General features: G+C 32.6%; 1 protein-coding gene across 2 annotated transcripts; it reads left to right on the forward strand.

Annotated features, from left to right (window-relative positions):
- Positions 1-5,311: 5,311 nt before the first annotated feature.
- Positions 5,312-24,493, forward strand: LOC148596958 (uncharacterized). 2 transcript variants are annotated; one of them, XM_088562941.1, is made up of 2 exons: positions 5,312-5,423; positions 10,358-24,493. In XM_088562941.1, exon 2 carries the CDS (start codon positions 10,363-10,365, stop codon positions 12,040-12,042), a length of 1,680 nt encoding a protein of 559 aa, XP_088419067.1. In that variant the 5' UTR covers positions 5,312-5,423; positions 10,358-10,362; the 3' UTR covers positions 12,043-24,493. The 2 variants fall into 2 exon arrangements, with proteins under 2 accessions (XP_088419067.1, XP_088419068.1); XM_088562942.1 differs by lacking the exon at positions 5,312-5,423 and adding an exon at positions 9,691-9,825.

A 24,493-nucleotide genomic window follows, 5' to 3' on the forward strand; every position in this document is an offset into this window, starting at 1 on the left:
CCTGCTTATAAAACGGTTCTTTTTTTCACCTTTTAATCGGTTCGATAGTTCGATTGATAAATATGTTTTTTGATTTTTGTTTTCAAAACGTCTCCATATACAAGATGATAATGAATTGTAGAGAGACGAAGATATATTATTATAATTATTTTGATAAAGTGCAAAATTAAACAAATATTTTGGAAGCAAAAATATAGTTGATTATTTATTAGTTTCAACAAAGGATGAGGGTCCATAAGGCCTTCTTCTGCCTACTGTAATGACTGTTAAAAAATTATCACCAATTCGAAATGTTACTAAATAATAATGTAATTCATATCGTGACTTTTTTAATTATGCATTAAGTTCGTAATTTAAAAAATAACAATTTAGAAACGAATGCACAAAATCTGCACGGAAGGCTATTCTTTCAATGAAATAGCATTTTTCAATCTTAACCAATGGTTAACCAAAAAAAGATTGAAACCAAAAGTGTGTATTTATTTATTCTTTCTTTTTTTGGTTAACGCTGAATCTCTATATGCATTTCACAAAAACACTTCAAAAATCAATACTTAAAATCGCTTAAAAAATGACTAAATCCAACTTTACCTGTACATGTATCATGTGACCTGTCACATGATTAAGCACCTAACGACCCGTGTAATATACACTGAAACCCTAATTGCATTGTAGCAAGTGAGAAGAAATAAATTATTGAATTTAAAAATAAACAAAAGTAGCCTGACTGTGACATGTCACCATTATTGATTAAGCGAGATTCATTAAAGGAGATAAGCCCTAAAAGCGTTAATGTCAATTTATTGAAATTCGATACTTAGTTACAAATAAAAAATAACATATGTTTCAAAATACACTATAAAATTACATAAAATGTTCATTACAAATGAAAAAAACAAATACTTGATTTTAAACAAATATTGCTAACATAACTGTGTTGAGGATGATTTCGCTATTCGTTTATGTGTGAATCATGATTTGTGAATGTCACAAGGATGACTGTAAATAAAACTTTATATATTTTATTCCAATAAATGAGTATACACGATAAAATTTGTATCTTTCTATGTCATTATTCTGTATCCTGTACACCCTCGGCTTCGCCTCAAAGCATACGTGTGTAAAACGGAAAACAACCCAATTCTCCATAAATGACATCATTCTGAGTCGATGATTTTAGGTATAAGAGGATCTTATAAAATTTTAATTGTACTCTTTCCAAATTTTCAATATTTTCAAATCCCCATATATCACATTCACATAGTAATATCGGTCTGACAAGTATATTGAATAGATCTATGTGGCACTTTATAGATAGATTATGCAGACGACCTTTCCTTAGAACTTTATACATAGCACAACTTGCTTTGTCCTTGAGTTGCTGTTTGCATTGTTTAAAACTGCCAAATTTACAAAAGGTAATTCCTAAATAATTAAAGTTATTTAATACTTCGATTTGACGGCCGTTATAGTAAAAATTTGAATAATTTGTTCTTCCTTTTGAGAAAATAACTATCTTAGTTTTGTTAACATTAACTTTCATCTTCCATGTCCCGCAATAGTTTCTAAACTTGTTCAAGGCTTCTTCCAGTTGTTCTGGTGTTTCAGCTAAGATCGCTCTATCATTGGCATACAAGATTATAAAAAGTTCAAGAAATATTCCTAGCTTTTCTTCAATATCTGAACTTATGTTGTTCAATCCGGCAATATTTTCGGAAATGAGGTAATCTTCCAAGTCATTTAAGTACAAAGAAAACAGAAGAGGCGACAGATTTTCTCCTTGTCTAACGCCAACTTCACAAGGGAATAATGCCGATGTTTAATTATCATATCTTAGGCTTGATTTTATATTCTGGTACATATTGTAGATAATACGGATCATTTTACCGTCTATATTGCTGCTTAATAATTTATTCCAAAGAGATTTACGATCAACAGTACCAAATGCCTTTTGAAAGTCTACAAATGCGCAGAATAGTTTTTTTTAGAGTGTTGTTGAATTTCTATCAGGGAATTAAGGATGAATGCAAAATCAATTGTTGAGTAGTTTTCTCGGAATCCGTTTTGGTTTTCTTTTAACAGTGATGTTTGCAGCACAATTCTTGAGGCGCTCGTTTAATACGGCTGTAAAAACTTTTCCAAAACAGTTACAATGGTTATTGGTCTATAGTTTTTGGGATCACCTTTTTCTCCCTTGTTCTTGTAAATCGGTTTTATAGTTCCTTTGGGTTCATTTCGTAGGACGATGATTTTAGATATTCGTTGATCAGTCCGTCTTCTGCACAAGCTTTATTATTTTTCAAATTTTTGAATGCCTTTAATATTTCATCTTTTGTTATTTCACAGTTTAACATGTTATTAATTTCCTGTCCATTGTATCGTGCATTCGGGTCAATTTCGTGTGCTCCGTCATCTTCGGGTGGAGCTCGGTTAAGTTCTTTGAAATAAGTTACCAGTTTTTCGAAATCGATGTTAGATTGGTTTGTAATTTTCTTTGAGTTTAGGATTCGGCAACATTCTTCGGAATCATTTTGTTTTAAGTTATCCATTTTGTTTCTAATTTCTCTTCTCTGTTCCTTGCGTGCTTTATTTAAGATATTTTTATATTCTTTCTCGACATCTTTAGTTATTTGTCGATGAAATGGTGACATGTTTTTCTCTTCTTTCAGCTTATGGAATTTTGCCCTTGCTACTTTGCAATCATTGTTAAAAAACGGTTTGTTTTCCTTAGTTTTTGATCTATTATTTCCTCTGACTTTATAATATCCAAACGTTTTTTCCTGCTGCATCGATTAATACATTTCCAGTTTTATTAATGATTGAGTCTACACTTTCTTGCGTTACATCGCCCATTTCAGAATTTATAATTTCTATTTCTGTTAAATTCAGATGTTCTAAATAAAGGATTGATTTTTCATTTTTCCATTTTCTTAAGAACTTGACATTTTGCTGGTTAACTAGGATCTCGTCGTTTTGGCAGTCGGTTTCCCCGGTTTGTTTCAACAAATATCTAAGGCTGAATGGACATCTGAGTAGAGACATGAAAATTCTAGTACTGTCAAATCCATGAAGTTTTTGATAAGGTGTTCGTTGCATAAACAGTAGTCAACTACACTAGAATTACGGCATGTAAACTTTCCGTTTAAGTCGCACGGTGTTCTGCTATTCATTATAAAGAACTTTTTTCCACGACAAAATTCTAATAATTGGTTTCCGAATCTATTTCTATTGTTATCCCTACTATTTTTTTGCGATTAAATCCAAATTTTTCTGAAGTGCAGATGGCATTAATTGACATATTTCCCATTTCTAATACATTGAAATTACTATCAGGGATATAGATAAAACGTCTTCCGAACCGGTTCTTGCATTAAAATCGCCAATAATTACAGACTTGTGTTCGACAGCTCGATGTATTCCATCTCTATTTCATTAATTGCATCATGGGAAAGTAAGAAGTATATTCTGGAGGAACATAAACAACTCCCAAGAGTATATCGTCTTTTTGACTAATTTTGTTTGTTATTTTACACCATAAGACATTTTTACATTCTGTTTTAATATATTCAATAGTTTTCGTAAGATTTGTTTTGCATGCTATGGCCAAACCTCCTGATGTTCTCTTGCCAATTTTTTATCTGTTTTTGAAAATAAATTCGTATCCTTGGAAATCAATACTATCGATATCATCAAGTTTTGTTTCTGCGAAGCCAGCAATGTCATTTTGTTTGATTAATTCGCAAAATTCAGGGTTTTTAAGTTCTGATATTATTCCACAACAATTAAGGTACACAAGTTTTAAATAATTAGAATACATATTTAAAATGTTAGAGGACTCTCTCAAGCTGTCCTACATATGTGTAGTGACATTTTCTTCATTTATAGGTTCGTTTGGGTCAGTTTCACGGCGAGTTCTTTTGAACCGACGTTCTGCTACGATCTTGTTTTCAGCTTCTTGTGTTTGATTTTCATGGATCAGGATATCTGGGTATTCATTGCTTTTAGTTTCAGATGGTTCGTACGGTTTTCCGTTTATATATAATTTGTCTCTCACAATTTTAACTTTCTTACCTTCGCTCTTAGCTTTTCATGAACGGGTATAGTAATTTTCGTCTTTTCCCGATTTCGGGGGGAAATTGTTCACTAATTCCATAGCGCTTTCATTTCAACTTATTTGCGTTGTTCAGAACTTTTTCTAATTCGTAATTTTCTCAATTTTTCCTTTTATTTCGGCTATCTGTTCCGCATTTGTTGAATATTTGCCAAGGTATGAATCATTTATTTTGTCCCATTTGTTCGAAGCTATCCTCTACTTGCTTATTTTTCTCTTGTAATTCTTCTATTTAGTCTTCGTTCCTGTGAACACGCGTTGCTAGATTTGAAAGGTTTTTCACTTATTTGGGTGATTTTCTGCTGCGCCTCCCATGCGTTTTGATAAACCATGGATCATTTTCGTTATTGCCAGGAGAATTATTCTAGAGCCTTTAGTTCCAAGCTCGTTTTCTAGTTCTAGATCATCATCAGTTTGTAGAGGAGTTGTCGCCATTTTGACGTTACTATGGTATTGAATTGTTATCTTACTTTGTGACGTCCTGGCTTTAGAAGTTTTTATCGCATATCAAAAATTAAATTTAAAAGTTCATTTTCTAGGCAAATTATCGTCTATTTAAGCACAAGGAAACCAGCACCGACGACATTTGAAACTTTTCACCAGGTTTTTATGCAGACATTACGTTATAGCATCTTTTAAACGGAGTTTTCAGCAGGAGCAATTTTCATGCAGCTTTCCTCAGCAACGTACCGGAAGTCTTCCCAAGTAATCAAGGGAACCAAGGTTATAGCTGTAATCAAAAGAATGTAAATTGTAATCCAGGGACAAAGACTGGACATGAAAAACAGACATACACAACAAAGAACATAAAGTAACTAAAATCATACATACAAAGTAACAAAATCAAATGAGCAATTCGTACCACTATATTTCTGTTTTTTGGAGTTGGAACTTATGATTGGGTCATATTTTTTTATGAATGGGTATATATTTTCCACTGCAATTTATATTAATGGGACGGATTGTCTTGCTAGACAAATATATGAATGTGGGTGTTTTTCTAGCTCCTGCACTCCCGTACCAAATTTTAACAAAAGTGACCACCCCGTGGCATGGCTGAAATAGCAAGTGAGATTAATATATGAAATTGACAGTGTGCTCGATAACGCTGTGTTATTCACCATGTTAAAATATTTACACATATTTAACTCTTTGAATAATACCACTTAAGGGTCAACCAATCGTGTGTAATCTGTGAAATTCTACCAGGAAGTAAAAAGATAACATTCCATACCATAACAACAGGGCGTTTTCCTCGTTGACGTTCAAAGAAGTTAACTTCGTGCTAATTGGGAATACTGACCAGTAAAGAGTAAGATTTACTTTTCCATTCAGCTTTTACTTCAGTTCATTGTACAAACTTCCTATATTGTCCGTACTTTCTTGTTAAAATTGTTGATAAATATGTCAAGGGTCAAACTTTAAGACTATGTAAGGTCTGCCACATACATTCGTATATAAACAAGTATTAATACATGTTTATTCAAGTACCAGTCCACATAGATTGCCGATCAATGGTAGAGTTGATTCATTGATTCCTGGTGTAGAATCAAAGTACTCACGTACTGAAACAATTTATATCGATCGTTTTTACGCCTTGAACAATCGTCGTATTGCAAACATATGGAATAAGAGGAAAGTACGGGAATCGAATTCAAACGTATCTTAACATAAACTTATTGTTATAATTGGTTAATATTAAAACTCATCGTTTTATTTTTTATTTTTTATTTTTTTTAAATTCACCAATCTGATTACGAAGGACATTTAAAAACACACACATCAAATTTCATAATGCATCGTAGCAGCGTGCCAGTTTGCGTAATATTCAGGATCGATATCGGTTTTCATGGAACACCTAGACGAATGATATAGTGCATAATTGAAATACAAATTACTTGTTGACCATTCCCAGTTTTTAAATTTTCAGGTCGAAATTCAGTCTATCAACCTCAAGGTCGAAACTGTCTGTTAAATAACACAAACTTAAGGAGGTAGACATAGGGTAAAGGATACAACTCTTACAAATCATTATAACGTTTGTATTCAGCATTTGACATCAATCTCATGTTAGCATCAAATATCTTGGACTGATTTCATTATGTGTCAAATGAAAGCTTTATATGCTTTGAAAAAATCGAATATGATGCAAACATATCACTGATTTCAAGAGGCGTCCCTTACCCAAGCTCTACCTCCTTAAGCCACAAATCATTGAAATAAATCATATCCTTAGAAACGTGTTACACTCAACTATCTACATTTCTCAGTTGATAAAGGTTCATAGCTCAAGTGCTACAAAGTATTTCATAGACACTTATGTGTCATGTGAAAGCGCTTAGTTTCTGGGCACCTAGCCCAGAGACACGTACATTAACATAAACGATAAAGTATTATAATATTATCACAGGGGCTTGCTCCCAATCCCAAATATGCAGTCCGAATAGTATATAACAAGAAAACAGGGATCCCAGATTTTGGTGTAACTCATTCCTCCTCCCCGAATAAAATTAAACATAATTATTACTTATTACTGCACTGCAAACAACCTGACAAATAAAGACAGGTATCACCACCAAATACCTCTTAATATATAGAGTCGGGCTGCATATTTGATAGTGGAAGCAAGACCCTGTGATATAATTCTACCAATCATGCCAAATAGAATGATTAATATTGCAAAAAGCAATAACACCAGACAAAAAAATGACACAATTCCCAAGAAATGAATTATCGAAATTCCTATGCCATCGTCTATGCAAAGTTCATTTTTATTTGCTATCTCGGAGATTCCGATGTCATGAGACGGTAACCGTAATGAAAATATATTTTCCCCAATTAGTACTCCTTTTATTATTCCTTATCTGTGATTGAAGACTATATACAATCTCGCAGGGTTTTCATTTCTAGTTAAACATCAAATGGTTTATTATACGTATAAAATGAATAGGTAACTTGAATATATTCGTATGTAGTTCCCTTTTTACCTTTAAATGTTGTTATTGTTAACTTATTCATTATTCTTATGTACTTTTGACATAGCCACTTCACAACGTATATTATTTTCAAATGGTTTTTCCTTCCTACCCAATACACAATTGTTAAAATGGAGCGTCAGCGACCTATATACATGTATGTAGAATGTAAGGCCAGGACTATGAATGGCTAAAATATTCTGACGGAAGTAGACGATTGCCCAAGTGCTCCGTCCATCATCGGCATAGCCTAAAATCCTATTAATCATAATGATTATTGGAAAATGTTTCAATTCCTATATCAAAATAATGGATCTGGTTTGATTCGTTCTAATATATTTTATTTCTTTTGATTTCGTTTTCCGTTTCGTTAGATGTTTTATTGACTTCGTTTCGGACTTTACAGGTACTTCTGATACTCTATAATTGAACCAGGAAGCTTTTAATTAACAGAAACTGCAACAAGTAGCTATCTTATTAAGTAGGGACAAGAGAGGTCAAGAAGTCGAGAAAAGTTACATTTTTTTTCTCATTTAAACGCAAAATAAAGTGACATAGGAAAAAATGAGATAATTATTGAAAAAAAATGATTTAATTATTTTTATAAAAATTTAGAAAAAAATGGAAGTCAACTGATACAAATTCAAGATTAAAAAAAAACAACATCGTTTCTCAATTCGACCGATGAACAGTTCCATCAGCACCATGAAAACTGATTTATTCAACGGGTCATAGCTTTCCTTTCCTCGTTTGTCTACCCCGGACTTGACTTTTTATGAGCAACTCGGCGGGTGTTTCTAGAAAAGCAGAGGACGCTTACCCTACCAGTGCACCTGGTCCTTGCTCCCAGTTTTTAGTGGAGTCCGAGTTGCTCATTTACTTTTGTTACTCTGTATGTATACTTTTAGTTACTTTATGTTCTTTGTTGTGTATGTCTGTTTCCATGTCTGGTCTTTGTCCTTGGATTACATTCTTTTGATTACCGCTATAACCTTGGTTTCCTTGATTACTCTTTGAACAAATTAGATACTACAATTCATAAAGAAACTATATCTATATATTAGATTTGATTTGATGTGTTTTCAAATTGATAAAATATGGAAACGTGTTTTATGTGAAATAACAAAAAAGGAAATCATTTAGAAACAATATTCAGTGGTATAATTAAAAGAAAAGGTGATTTTTTTTTCTTTAATAAAAGAAAAATATAGCAAAATGCATTGTTATAGAAGAACTTAGTTCAAAATATATTATAAAATGGATTATTATCTACGCAAGGGGGTTTAGGTACTTTGAGGGATTTTTCGTTTCGTTTGATGTTACATTTAGTTCGTCTCGGACTTTACAGTTACTTCTGATACTGTGTATTATAATTGAACCAGGAAGCTTTAACAAAAACTGCAACAAGTAGCTATCTTACCGTGACTCAATGTCACATTGTTTGGCAAACCATAACAAAATGTTTCATACAGAAATCTATAGATTAAGTTTCCTGGAACTCAAAATTTGAAGCTATTGTTTGGCCTCGTTAATTAGTGACAATAGATGTCAAGTAGGGACAAGAGAGGTCAAGAAATCGAGAAAAGCGATAAAATTTATTTAAATTAAAGGCAAAATAAAGTGACATAGGAAAAAATGGGATAATTATTGAAAAACAAATGAGTTTATTATTTTTAAGGAAAATTTAGAAAAAAATGGAAGTTAACTGAAACTAATTTAAGATTTAAAAAACATCTTTTTGACCAATTAACTGTTTGAACAAATTAGATACTACAATTCATGAAGAAACTATATCTATATATATTAGATTTGATTTGATGTGTTTTCAAATTGATAAAAATATGAAAATAAATTTTTTTATGTGAAATTACAAAAAGGAAATTAAAAAGAAACAATAATCAGTGGTATGATTAATAGAAAAGGTGATATTTTTCTTTAATTAATGAAAGAGGAAATGTAGCAACATGCATTGTTATTGAAAAACTTAGTTCAAAATATATTATAAAATGGTTTACTATCTAGAAAGATATGGAAACTTGAAAAACAATACCAACATGAGCAATATGCCTTATTTAAAAAAAAAAAAATAAAAAATAGGAAAATATATACGTAAGATCGGAGTTTTTTTTGGTAAGGCCGCTGATACAAGGCGTATAGTTGTAATTCGTTTTACCGGTAACTCAAGTTTGTGTTAAATTTCAGACAACCTTGTTTTTTTCTAATTTTTTCTTGTTAACATGTTGGCATATAAATCTCATTGTTATCTACATTATGTCTTTTTTATATTCAATGAATCTTAATAACATGTTTCAAGGTCAGTTTTCTTGAAACTCTATTAATTTCTTTCTTTCTTTTTTATTATTTTTCTTTAGGGAAAAAATCTTCCGGATGCTATTATCATTTTGAAAATATTTCAAACAACCTTTTATCTTCACATTTTTACCTGAAAAATATTCTTTTCTTGGTTTTTAAAAACAATATTTTCCTATTCATTTTTCTTTTTGCTTTAAATCAAAAACATAGATAAACAATTGTATGTCTCTGTTTAAATGAAAACAAAAACAATTTTTTTGCGCTATTCGTCTAGTTTCTTTTTGTCGCTTTTTATCATCTCTTGTCGCCAATTATTGAGACCCGCAGACATACGTCATCATTGAAACAGAAAGACCGCGTCTGTCTGATAGATACGGATACAGGACGACCTCTAATTTAAATCCCTGACTGTGCTGCATCATGTCTGTAAGTCATACGAACTTCAATAACTAGTTAAGTTACAAACTTGATATGTATGGTTGTTGTGCCAAAATCAAGACATGTCATAAAAGTATTTCAGTTTGAGATTTCTGAGAAGTTAAACCTGTGTCCCGTGTAATCACAACTAAGAAGTAGTTTCGTAACGAAGAACAGGGCCAGGGGCCTGATATACATGTTCATGTACGTAATCAACGCAAGGTCTATAGAGGCTTAGTATTTTGACTACCGGCAGGGGTAACTAGATACGATAATGTAACCCCCTACACTACGCTCCGTGACTGGCGTGAAGGTTAACACACTGTATGAAAGGTCTGAACTCATTCAAAAGTCGATAAAAAAAAACATTTGGTAACAAGCTTAATCCGTTCTGGGATTCGGCGCTGGAGATATTTATTTTGGCTTTGACCACCACCGTCAAAACAAAAAATATAACCAATGCCAAATCCCAAAAGGGATTATATTAATTGATTTTAAGACGTAAGAATTTAAATCTTATGGTTCTCTCTTTATATTACAGAAAAAATGACGTCTGAAAGCTGCAGCCTCTGTCAGTTACTAGAAAAGACGAGCACCCCTGAAGTATGGTGTCCACAATGTGAGGATTCCCTCTGTTCAACATGTAGTGAGCTACACAGAGTACAAAAAGCAACAAGGGACCACAGCACCATATCTTATGAAGATTACCTAAAATTACCATCTTTTATCCACAAAGTTCAACTTGACTGTGAAGAACACAAACAAAAATATCAAATTTACTGTAGGTCTCACGATTGCGTTGTATGTTGTAAGTGTTTATTACAATATCATAAAAAATGTGAAGACACTTTACATATCGATGATGTGATCCGCAATATAAAATCTTCAGCCATTTTCGAAGATGTTTGGATATCATTGAAAACGACTCATCAAACATTTTTGACAGCGATCACTGAAAGAGAAGAAAATGTGAAAATATTGAAAACAAAGAAGGAAGAATTATCAACAAATGTAAAAAATAGAACACAAAGTCTTATTGATCAAATAAAGAAACTAGAAAACAAAACACTATCAGAGTTAGAGTCAGTTGTAAATGAAAATGTAAATGAAATCAAAGCCACCACAAAAATTCTGGAATCAAATGAAAGAAAACTTGGTGAATTATTGGAACAGGAGGAACTCATTAAGAACCACGCATCAAATTTCCAAACATTCATCGCAACAAAACAAATGGAGAAAAAAGTTCAAGAATTGGAAGAAATCTTACACAAATTATCAGAAAAAGGAGCCATGGATAATACAGACATAGAAATGAATGAAAACATCACAGCAGACGACACAATTTTTGGAATAAAAACTCTGTGTGACATTAAAGTATCAAAAGAAAAAAATACAACCTCCATAGACATAAACAAACCAAACAAAGGTCAGGCAGAGGTGAAGACAAGATTCCCCAGACAACTGACACTTAAACAACAGTTTACAGTAGATCAAGGTTGGTGTCTTGGTTGTTGTACGCTGCCTAATGGACTCCTGGTGTTGACTGATTATAACAATGGTGTAGTAAACATACTACACAGTAATGGTCAACACAAATCATCAGTCAGATTTAATGGAGGACAAGGAGCAGTACAGGATGTAACAGTCATCAATGAGAACCATGTTGCTGTTTCTAATCCTCTCCATAAAACAATCTCCATCATAGATGTAGACAGGAGTAAAATCATTAAAACACTTCAGATAAAGAGTAAAGTCAGTGGAATTACACATAGTGATGGACATTTATACTTCTGTGTACCTCAGGTAGGAATCCGAAAAATTAATATAGATACAGAAAAAATAGACAAACTCCATGATGACCAGACTGTTAGTGGTAATTCATATATAGACACAGATGGCAACAGAATATGTTATACCTGTTCTAAATACAACAACAACACAGTTACTGTCCTAGATTCTGATCTCAGAGTTATCTTTACATTCAAGAATCACAATACAATGTCACGGCCTCGTGGAATATCAATGGATGAAAAGAACAATGTTTTTGTGTGTGATTTTAACAAACATAATTTATTACTAATTTCAAGGGATGGAGATAAACATGAAGTTGTAGTCAGTGGAGGTGATGGGTTGTGTTACCCTCGGTGTGTACATTATGATAAAGTGACCCATCTCCTCACTGTTGTTGATTCTAAGAATGTGGTCAGGATATTTACTGTATATTGACTTTTGATGGAGAATCAAAACTGAGATAAACAAACTATTGAGATTAATTCGATTTCAAGGTAAGTAAACATGTTTTATTTTTTACATGTAGGCTTTGTTTATCTATATAAAATTAATAATAAATAAATTTTATAATAAAAATATTTTAAATATCAGACATTTCTACATTCTTTCTAAATTATCAGATGTAAGTAAACATACATTTGTTCATATGATAATTAACTCGATTAAAAGAAAAGAAACACGTTTCATTTTTTGGGGCTTCATTTTCAGAAATCTTAACAATATCTGACAGAATTTTCTACTTTTATCCTGGTATAAGTAGGGAGGTCAGTCAAAATATGAAGTATGTAGAAAATGTACAAGTTTATATTAGTTTGAAAGAGCCCAACAAATGTAACTTTTTGGTGCAAAAATTTTTAAAATCGGTCAAGGGGTTCAAAAGTTATTACAATTTAAAGTTCAAAATTTTGGTCATTTTTCTTGCGAAGGCAATAATGTCACATTTTGGGCACTTCTGTGGCCCACATAAGTCAAACAGGTAAAGAAATTCATACATTGTGTCTTAATCATTTAAATAAAGCCATTTCATACTTTGATTTAAGCCATTCAGGAAACTTGTATCTTAGATACAAAGAAAATTACACTTTTTTAAAATCGGCAAAAAAACACTTTGGACTTAGTTTTTTTTTGCTATGTGTCAACAGCATCATGAATTAAAGTGCCATTTTTGGATATTCATATTTGGAAATTGGAAGGTAGTAGAATTCTGATACTTTGTTGTTCTTTCAAGAGTAATCCATTAAACAGAAATAAATAAACAAATATTATGTAAAAACCTCTGATTTGTTTTTCATTGGAATCAAAAACGCTGCGGCAGACCCCCTTTTTTTTATATGCGTTTTTTCAACAAAAAAATACATTTTTGCTTACTAAGAATTCAAAAAAAATATTTAATTTTTTCTGTCACTTGTTTTGTGTGGCAGTAAAGTTGCTTGACTTGAAAAATCATGTTTTTCAGCTCAAAAAAATTTTTTGAGGTAGAAAATTTACATTTTAGGGTAAATTTTAGAGCTATTTTCAGTGCAAAAAATGGCGAAAGGTCAGACAGAAAAAGACATTTTGAATTTAAAAGCAGTTTTTAGCACATGACAGTTATTGTTATTGTGATTAAATATGTAAAAACACATTTTTATCAAGAAATAATTGAATTATATTTAAAAATCAACAAGCAAATGTTGAAAAATGGGGGTAAATCGAACATTTTTGAAAATTTCAGATTTAAAAAAAAAACCGCATATTTATGCTAATATTGATCAAAATATCAACCTACCATATACTTATGTGGTACCATTTTAAAGCTTAGAATCTAAGCTATCACATGAAGATACTTTCATCTTATTTTGCTATAAAATGTTTAATGTGGATGAAAATTTGTTAGGCCTATACCTTAAATGAAGCCAGACGATAATCAAAATAAACATACATTTTTGCTGCAAAAAGTGGCAAAATAATATTATATCAAGGTCTGGTCAATTCTAAGATTCCTAATGTAGTCTTGTAATGTTTTCTTGTTTAAATAGGGTCTTTAAACATAATAATAATCTCATTATTATGTTAAAATTGAATAAAATTTCAAAAACAAATGCTGTTTTCCCAAGAAATTGAGAAAATTTTTATGAATACATTGACTTGAACCAATGCGCATCCTTTCACTATGGAACTTTGAAGCCCTAGCTGTTTCCTCATGTGTACTATTATGTACATTAAATGATAATAAACAAGATATCATCATTTGATTAAGTTTAATGAACTTTTCGAAGTTTCCATTTCAGGCCAGAAGGGTTTCTTCACCAGGATCTACTATGTCTGCCAAATCTACAAAAGAGATTATGTACATAAGGACATTACACCTATTAACATCATTTACCTTATCAATTTACTTACAGTTAGTTTACTTTCTATTAAATCATAATCTGGTTTGCTAACAATCTGAAAAAATGTAAAACTTTATTTGATGTTGGTTGCTCAATAAGCGGTTGACAAAAGATGTGGCGAGGAGTTAAAAACACCAAACTTCCTTTTCCAGAATAATTATCTTCATTTCAAAACAAGAAGATTGTTTTATAAGGTTATATTAATGTTATGTTAAATAACTTAATATGAATAATTTCACTGCGTGATCCGTCTGGTTCTTCTATCAAGTGTTGAACTCTCTTACCAATCAGGTTATCAGGTTCAAGTGTGTCTGGAACTACCCTACTTACTGCACCCCATATGGTCCTACCTCAGACAGCCCATATTCGTCTCATAGCATAGCCCACTTTGCTCCTCAGGCCATCTGAAATAAACAAGTAGTGGAATTCAATGAATATGTACTGTGAAGCAGTTTTAAAGCAGAGTCTAAACACAAAACTAATCGACAGTTCTTGTAAGTAATATATGATTCAAATGTAAATGCTTATTTGTTACCATAATTAAAAGACTCAAAAGTTTTACTATTAAAATTAAAATAGCTACTAAACTAAATCAAAGTATAAAAACTAACTTACCATAAATTCGAAACATCTCCAGAACTCAACAAAATGAAACTAAAATGATGAAAAACAAACAGAAAATAAAACTAAATCATAATAAAATTTACATCAGTGTTTACTTTTTATATGACAAAATAAAATAAATATTTATGCAGCCTGTTTACTAATACTTTCTTCTGAAATAAATCAATAATTAGAAGAAAAAACATAGTACAAGTATGTTTCATATACATACAACAAAAGATTGGTATTATGAGTCAATCAATGTGATCCTAAAAAGGCAAAAAAAAAAATTAAACCATAATTAATTAAAATTTAATGATAAATAATGTATATTACTAGGATTTTAAACCTTTTCCAAGCAATTGTACATGTATATGAATATTAAATAAGTAGAGCATCTACAATCCTCTAAAAAATGAATATGTAAGTTAGCTGTTAAAAATTGTACAATATGAATATATAAAGTAAACTTAAGAAGATGCAGGTCATATGTAAAATATGCAATTGCCACATATATAAATCTCATCAAATAAGTTCTATTTATCAAGTAAAGTACAAGCAGGGCTACATGATAATTGTTCTAATAAAAGTCATAATTAATATATATTAACTGATAAAATGAAAACCAGAAAAAAAGTTGTGTATCATTTGAAGAAGCAATTTAAGGTTGATTTTTTTTCTACATATGATAATTTTGGATAAATAAAACAGTTAAAATAAAGCTTAAACATGTGAGTTTCATATAAATTGGGCACTACATATAAATTAAAATTGAATTATCAAGAAAATTAAATGCAATATGTCCAAATTCTCCCAACCAATAGAAAAAAAGCAAGGTAAAATACAGAGACTTCCGATAATATAGGAAAGTCGATAAAGTCCGAAAGATTTTGAATGGATTGCAATCAAACGTTGGGAGAATTTACTTCATTACATATTCATCGTTTAATAAAAATGTTATGGAAACATATTCCAACTAATGCTAAATGAGTGTAATCTTTTTTAAATCAGCTCATACAGAATCAAACGAAAATCAGACCTTCCAAGAAGGTGAATATAGTTTTTAAGCTTGCAGATGATAAAAGGTCATTCTAGAATTTGACCTTACGGAAACAGGGCGATTAGGCTTATATTAGACATAATTTAGGTACTTACCGTAAGTGATTGGCCTCCATGGCCTAGGTCCATCGTTGTCTGCACCACCAGTCAAAAATCCGTCCAGAAAACAGTCGGTAAAAGGCATTTATCCACGAATGTTCGAAAATCTTAACAGAAGCTATGGCGGATCAGTAACATCCGGTTAGCAAGAACGATAACCGGTCCCGCTTTAATTTTTGTGAAAACCACGCCCTGACCACCCTAATATCCAATCGATTCCGCAAGCTATTATTGTTTTTCTTCTGAAACCAGGGTTACGGATGGACGCAGAAAGGATTAAATTTTCGGAATCCGACTGTCAGTGCATTCCGGGTACGCAAAAACTATTTTTTTTCAACATGTTTTTCCTTAAAATGACGTAAAAAATATGTTTTGTAACCAAAAAATTAGCCTGACAACCGGATTATCAAAATTGAAGATATTTCCAAAAATTTAAGCCATAAATGAAGAAAATCGGTCCAGTAATAGCTTGCGGAATGAATTTTGAAATAGGTATGATCTTTGACACATAGTTTTTCAGGCGGCCATTTTTCTCAAAGTATCGTCACTTCAAACGTTTGTACCAAATGACCATCAACTCCAATAACAATGAAAGTTGTATATTTAGAAAGAGAAATGTCTCATCTTCAATTACATATATTTTTTATTGTCATGCAATGGATTTTTAACCATTTTCTAACGTGTTAAAGTTGACTCAAAATTGAGAATTTTGCTCTCGCAAGAATATCGATAAACGCACTACCGACCTCCCTAGTATAAGATTACAAAAATATGATCATTATTAACTTATTTAAAAATCTTTCAAATAGTGCAGATATTTCATATTGAGTACAGTGTAAAATGAATATTTTTTTACAAAATTATTTTATAATTTTTTTTTATCAGTAAATTTTGGTCTTCATCAAGATTGTCAAATACATGTACATCTATCTAGATGTGTCATCTTTGAAAATACATGTAATTTTAGCTTTTGTTGTATATAATTGCATTTTCATTTTCTAAATAAATGGATTTTTCTTATTTAAAAACCGAAAATAATTAGCACATTATATTTTTTATAAATCAAAAATTCTTATACTACATGTAGTATTACTTTATGTAAATATCTACCACCAGACATGTACAAAATCAAAATATTAATGTGGTAAAAATTAAGTACATGTATTAGTGATTTATTCATACCAGTATTTAGGTCTTTAAAAAATTACTTTCTTAAAACAGTAATAAAAAAGTATAGTCATGGAATCTATTTTTTTAAGCATGGTTTGAATTAATTAATTTTTTGGCAACATGTGATCTCCTTAAAATGACCTTATACATGTAAGGCTTCCTTGCTTCGACTTAAATGGATTTTTTTTAAAGATTGATATATTTCTGAACTTTTATTATCTTTTTTCGTGAAATATGAATTACATGTATATTATTGAAAGATACTACAAAGGACATTAAATTACCTTCAACAGTGATTACATGTACTTGCAACTTCAATATTATTGAACAGAAAAATCTCCAGTTCATTGATTTAGGTATAAAATGTTGATTTTTTTTTTGGGCAGTTGTTTTAAATATATATGTATGTGTATTTGATTTTATATATTTAGCACTAACGGTGGGGGGGGAAATTTTGAAAAAGGGGAGGGGTGCCAGGTTATTATTTGCTCATTAAGGTCCATAGAACAACAACTCGCCACAATTGTCGTCACGTCACCCTCGATATGTCACGCGCACCCTGGCATACGGGAAACCGTCACGCGACATTTGGTGGTCGCCAAACCTGCACGTGAGGGTTTGGCGCCATTCGTGGCAGCACCATCCGGGCGTTTGAACTTTTCAAACGTTGCAGGTTTGGCGACCACCAAATGTCGCGTGACGGTTTCCCGACGCGGATGCCGAGACGTACGGGTGCTAACCTGCAAACGTTGGCCCTTTTAGGTACCAGAAGTGATATTGCAGGGAGGATTATCTAAGTAGTGGCGCGTCAGCGTATGCTAAAAAAGCCTAGGAGCAAGGCCCCCTATGGGGCCTTGCGACCGGGGCCGAAGGCTTCGCCTGACTTAAGCTAACCTGTATTGTCGTTTTGCGAAACCCCCTTCGGGGTTTCGCAAACGCACTATCTTAATAAAGGTTGGCCCCCCTACGGGGGCCAACCTAACACCACCAATTATAATGACAGAATGCACTTTATCAAAATCGTTCGAGAAGCCCCCTAAGGGGCTTCGAGAACTTTATGGCGGGAAAACTAAAAAGCGCGGGAAAGCACTATCTTGGTTAGGGTTAATAAAGGAGAGGATTAGCTATCTAATCTTTTAATGATCTACCTCTGCACATAAAAGTAGTATACAATATTAAATCAAATGATACAAATACACGAACATTTCTGTCTTTTGACCAAAAGTGGCTAGCTCCTGCACATTTGTCACCGGGCGCATGCCCGGTGACATTGCCGCAATCCTGTAAAAATGAATCTGGCACTTGTCTTGGTATCTTAATGAACCACCGAAGGTGGTAATCCGCTTCCTTTTCACTTCTTATTTGCTGATTCACTACAGTTATTTTATCTGATGTCCTTATGATATCTTGAGCTGTGAGCATCTCTTCGAAATTTCCAAACTTCATCGTAATGCCTTGATAACTGCCTTCCATCCATGGCATCATTCTGGGTCTATAACTTCCCCAAGGATTGGTGTGTTTTCCAGAGATCCAATTCCATCTTCTAAACATCGTAGTGTCATTTTCTTTTCCTGTATCGAATTCGTTATCCAGTAGATCTCCGTGAATATCGTGAATAAAGTTCAAATATCCAACTCCCATCGGTATGATTTGTTTATCTAAATGGTTGATGGCACTTGTGCCATCATTGTAGTGATTAAGAGCCATGCTTTCTGCCCAACATTTCAGGTTAGCGAACTTCCAGCTAAACTTGTAGAATTTCTTATAATGATATTTAAACAGTTCTCCAACTCTTGGATCTTCTTCAACGGTAGGTAGATAATCGCCTGTATGATCGAATAGGGTGGTATTGCTTACTCCATAGGGCTTGTCCTTGGTGAACTCGCACTCGAACGACTTCCTGACATTATGCTTGACAGTGACGTATCGCATCCTATGCTGTCGTGCAATTCTAGTCCCTCGAGTAGCATACCGACCCTTAATTCCCTGTTTCCTGTGTAAATAACGCTTCCTGCCGGCAATGCGTCTTCGTCTGTTTCTATTAGCAGCCGAACGTGCAACCCACCTGCCGAGTCTTTTATAGCGTCTACGATTTCTATATCTTCCACGTCTACTCCTTCTGGCCATGCTTGAACTGTAACTAGATCTGTGTTTACGGCTATATCTAGGTCTATGGTAACTGTAGTACGTGGGTCCTTTTTGTTCACTTCTAGCTTTCTTGCGGTTGTCCCCGACGTTTCCGCTATCTTGACCTCCTTTCCTCTTTCTATAAGGTCGTAGATTCGTAAATTGCTGTGGAGTACCGGGTGGTGATCTTGCTCCCACTCGTTGAATGTGATCCTCAAGGCGTCTTTCTCTGGCCTTATCGATACGATCACGGATCCTAGTGGTGACACTTGAACCCTTTTTAGCAGCACCCTTTGCTGCAGCCTTTGCGGACTGGATTGCTTTTTTTCCAGTTTGGTAGGCTTGATGAGCTCTATTATATCCTTCTAGGGGCGGAACTATGTAATTATAAGCCTCGTATAATCCAAGCGCTGCTCCTCCAACTACTGCTGCCGCCGTGTTGGTTCTATGGGATCCTCTAAAGCTGCAATTTCACACTCTGGACATGTACTAGGATTATGGAAACAATACTCCTTTCTACATATATCGCAGGTAAATCTAATGCAAGCTGTTGAACCGTCAAATTCGCACTCGTATTCGTCTACTTTCTTTAACAAATAACGTAGGAACCGTATTAACTTCTTCTTGCAGTATTCAAACAGTAAACGTCTTACCTGCACGCTTCGAGAATCCATCAGAGAATGAGCTTTGCTCATTCTCCGCTTCCTTATATACTACCCGTAACCTATAACAACATATCATAACAAGATGACGTCACTTTGACGTAGCGGCCTTAGCTACGCGGCCTCTGGCCGCCAAGCGACCGGTCGTCCTAATATTACTTGAGACCGGTCGCGGAAATAATTATTTATTTCCAAGAAAAGCGCGGGAAAAATGTCCCGCCTTTTCCACCGACCACTATCTCGCGAGCGTGCGATAGAGCGCGCCGGTTTAGGCGCGCGATGTTTTTTTTTGTTAGAGCGCGCGGTTTAGCGCGTGATGTTTGAGTTTGTGTTTGAGCAGCTCTCCAGAGCTGCGAGTGTGGATTTGTTTGTTTTTTGTTGGCGCCGGTTCAGGCGCCTTTGTTGCGTCTTTTTTTTTTTTTTTTTTTTTTTTTTTTTTTCATTTTTTTTTTATAATTTATTATACATCAAGAACTAAAAAAAACTACATTTTTAAACTAAACAAAATTTATTACAATATTATACACAATAATAGTTCATCTCCAATCCTCCTCTCTAAATCCAGTCACATCCACTATATGGAACCTTCTCCTAAATGCTTCATCTGCTGGTGGACAATCATTACTTGTGATTAAAAATGTCCCTTTTAATCTTAATCTCATATTATTACCGTGCTTCATTTCCACAACTGCACTATATCCATCAGTTAATCTCTGCACTACTACTTGGTGCTTATCAAAATCTACAGCTCTAAATTCATCCCAAAGAATATCCTTTTCCCCATTATATCCTTGAAAAGGGAATGCACTACTGGGATTAAACATATAAAATGGCACACTTGCTACGGCCATGACACTGCTCGTTTTAAAAGTACCTGGTGGTCCCCACACATAAACTCCTCTCTTAGATTTCTCCTTACACAATTCAGCCACTTTAACCGCAAGTCCTGGGTCATGGAATTCAAGAGCCACCTCTTGATCCTTTGTGGAGTTCTCTGCTGTCCAGTAAGCATTGTGCTTATTAATTGTATCTTTCCTATAATTAACCGGAATTACATTGTAGTGGTAATTATCTATGTGCAAATACTCATTAATCTCAACCGTATTTTGCTGCTTCCAATGCACGTGAAATTTATCCCTATCTACATTGAGCACACATGGGTGCATATCTTCCTTGGTAATATACTTTATAGTTTTGCCAATATTCCTACAGCATTGGACATTTACTACCTTCTTCAATAATTGCTTAAACTTCTCTTTAACATCCAACAATTTCATCCCCACTTTAGTTTTCAAGTACATGTGATAATGAGGATTACCTCTTCTTTCTAATCCCCATTCCTGAGCAAGGATGGCTTCAGCCATCCAATCTTCTTTACATAATTTCTTAAAGCAAGCATACTTATTATTGTACCTGTAACAACTCTTTCTTGATTTCTTCATAGTGATGAAAAAGTGTTTACTTTTTCTCTGCTTTTTCTTCCCCTTATCTTTCCTAACTTTATCATTCCTACCTCTTTGCTTGCCTTTATCACTTCTTTCTTTTCTCATCCGCTTGGGAGCTTGCTGCAGTACATCCATCAAATCTTTACTTTGAGTGCGCTTCCTCTTCAAGGGCGTAGCCCTTGCAAGCGTGCTAACTCCTTCATCATCAATCCTCATTATTATCTCATCACCTTCTTCATCAAACATCTCTTGAGTCAAATCAATAACCTCAGGACTCAATTGTTGCCCCCCTATGGGGGCAACAATTGCAGTGTACAATTTCTCATCCTCATCTGAGTCCTGTATCCCCAGCAACTCCTTATCACCTTCCCACCACGAGAACACCGATTCCTCATCATCTTCTCTTTCAGGAACAACTACCCCTTCAGTTGAGCATCCAGGGAGTTGCGAACCACCGTTCAAGTGGCCCCCTATGGGGCCACTTGGACCCTCCTCCTCTTCATCACAAGAAAGAACAATACTTTCTTGATCATTCCAATCTATGCCACTTACTTCATTTGCCATTATTGGATCCTTCAACTCTTCTCCATCTTCATTTGCCATCACAAACCTTGTATTATTATCTTCTCGCTTGAGGATCCACTTCTTTAGACAATTCTTCCTATTTGCCATTTCACTTCTTTTAAAAAACCTAGACTCCATAGAATGCAAAAATTTTAAAAATATTCAGGGAGCGGGGTTACACCCTGAACCCCTGGATCCGCCACTGCAATTATGTTAACACTTATACATGTATTTTGTAATTAGTTCAAATCTAATGAAATCTGACAATTGGATAGGAAAATCTTATGTTGAATGTTACGTGTGATGAACAATGCCAGTTTGTATCTTTATGGCTAACCAGACTATAACATGTACATGTAGTTTGAATGGTGCATGTAGAATGATTTTTTTTTCTTGATGGACTAGGATAATATTAATTTATTAAACAAATTCATTTTAAAGGTAAATAAAATATGTTTAATTTATAACAATTTAATTTATCAGAAATCTTTATAACAAAATCAGAAATGTTCCCCTTTTTTTGTAAGAAGTACTTTCACAAACATGTTTTAATTGACTGACTTTATTAATTATATTTAATAACTTTTTACTTTTTTATTTACATGTACATATACAAACATGTAATACATTTTGTAATTAACTTAATTAAAAATCTTTAAAAAAATAACACAAAATTAGTTTATTTAGTAAAATGAATGATTTTTTGGAAATTATTTTATATTTCTTTATTAATAAGTGTTGGTCTTCATCAAGTTTTTCAAATACATGTATCTAGATGTGTCATCAGTGAAAATATGTTCACTTCATTGTTTTTGATCATGTATGTACTTGTAGTTGTATTTATCATTTTCATGTTTCTAAATTGGATTTAGTCATACTCAAATGATGTAGAAAATATTTGTTATTTTGTCATGAATATCATACATACATGTACATTATACATGTATATTCTTTTAAAAGACTCTTTAAAACAATGAACATGTTAAAAACTGTAAACAAATATTACTTATTTTAGTTATGAATATTATGAATACATGTACATGTTTGTATCCTTTTAGTGACTTTTTATAAAAAAAAATTACTTTAAAAATTTTAAAGTGAAACTGTAAAAGAAGTAATGTGAAAACATGTACTATATTTTATTTTTATCTACATGTATGATTTAAATTTTTTTACAAGACATTTCACCTTCAACTTTTACAATTTGTAATATCCTTGTACATGTACAAATTTGTACATGCAAGTCAAATGTAATTTTTTAAACTTTTTAAATACATTTCTTTATGTACTGTACGTGTTTAAATCCTTCTGAAGTTACATGAATATTCATATTTTTTTCTTCAAGTTTGAAATATTTTCTACTTTAACTGGAACTTATGTTCACTAATTGTAAATACTAGACTATTTGGATTCTTTTTTTTATTTAAATGGAATTATTTTCTCTAGTGAGAACTTTTTGTTTATGTAGAACTAAGCTATCAAAGGTTTTTCATCTGTACATGTATTATACTATATTGTGTTTTGATTATTTGTATGAACTTACTCTTCAGCATGTTGAAGAGTGAAATTAATAACACTTTTAAAATACATGTACATGCAGTATTCATTTGTAAATATTCATTCAGTTTTGGAGAATTCAAAATTTAAAAATATTATTGGTAATTGGCTAAAATTGGGAAAATGAGGCCAAACAAAATAAATCAATATGTCGGAAAATTATTTCATTTAACAGTAGGGTTTGACCGAGTCTGGAAACAAGTGAGATTTTTTTTACATGTACATACATGTACATTTTTTCATCTTTTTCTTTTCAGAATTATGTAATGAATGTATTAAGTGGCAGTCTCTGTAAGAATCAGGCAGTAGTTTTGCAAGTGTAATTTGACTATTTGTACTGTCAGGATCAAAGAAAAAAAGTTAACATTTTTCATATTATTTTGGTAAGGTGCGTTATAATCTCACTAAAATGCACACAAAATTTCCTGAGCAGCTAATTCTGTCAAAAATTTCTTTTTCAAACATTCTCTTAAAAAATAATTCTGAACAAATCCATTGATATAGAGGTCAAAGTATAGTCTTTTCAAATAAAGTATCCTTGAGTAAAATTATATTGTCAGATTTGTGGGGTTTGGAAATGCATTTTTCATGATTATTTTAAAAACTTACAGCTAATTATTTAGTTTAAATAGAGATCCAGTCCAATAATATTAATAATTCTAAAGTACATTGTATTACATGGTAGTTCTAAGGGAGATAATCCATTTTGCTTCCATGTCAATGTTGTCCACCATTCATCAATAGTAGGATTTTCTTTCAGTTTGAATCATCAAGTTTTTTTTCATAGTGGGGACTTATGTTGTTTTTTTTTCTCGTTTTGTTTTTGTTTTTGTTTGTTTGTTCTTTTTTGTAGACTTTATTACAATATTTTATCAACATTTACCACTTGAATGTTTTGTAATTTTGTTTATTGCTATAGAAGTTAAAAGTTCTAATGTTATAAATGCAATAACTTAATAATACATGTATGTCAATTTTGATCATGTATCAGTTAGATATGCTTTCAATTCAAAATTACTGTGAAACATTATCAAGCCATTGCAGTCCTCCATAATTAGTCTGATTTTATTTAACTTATCTATAGAAGAGAAGAGTTATTGCTTTTGAATTTTTCATGTATCCAGAATTTTAGTTCTAACCCAAGTAAATCTGAAATTGTTTTGTGTAAATAGACTTGTAATAGTATTCACACTGCTCATGTAAAAAAATAAAACATATTTTACGTAAA

Source organism: Perna viridis, chromosome 15 (assembly GCF_037379345.1).
Source record: "Perna viridis isolate PV_CMFRI_1.1 ecotype Kerala chromosome 15, ASM3737934v1, whole genome shotgun sequence".
NCBI classification, from domain to species: domain Eukaryota; kingdom Metazoa; phylum Mollusca; class Bivalvia; order Mytilida; family Mytilidae; genus Perna; species Perna viridis.

Coding starts and splice junctions, on each gene's coding strand:
- LOC148596958 (XM_088562941.1), top strand. CDS start 10,363: ATGACGTCTGAAAGCTGCAGCCTCTGTCAGTTACTAGAAAAGACGAGC.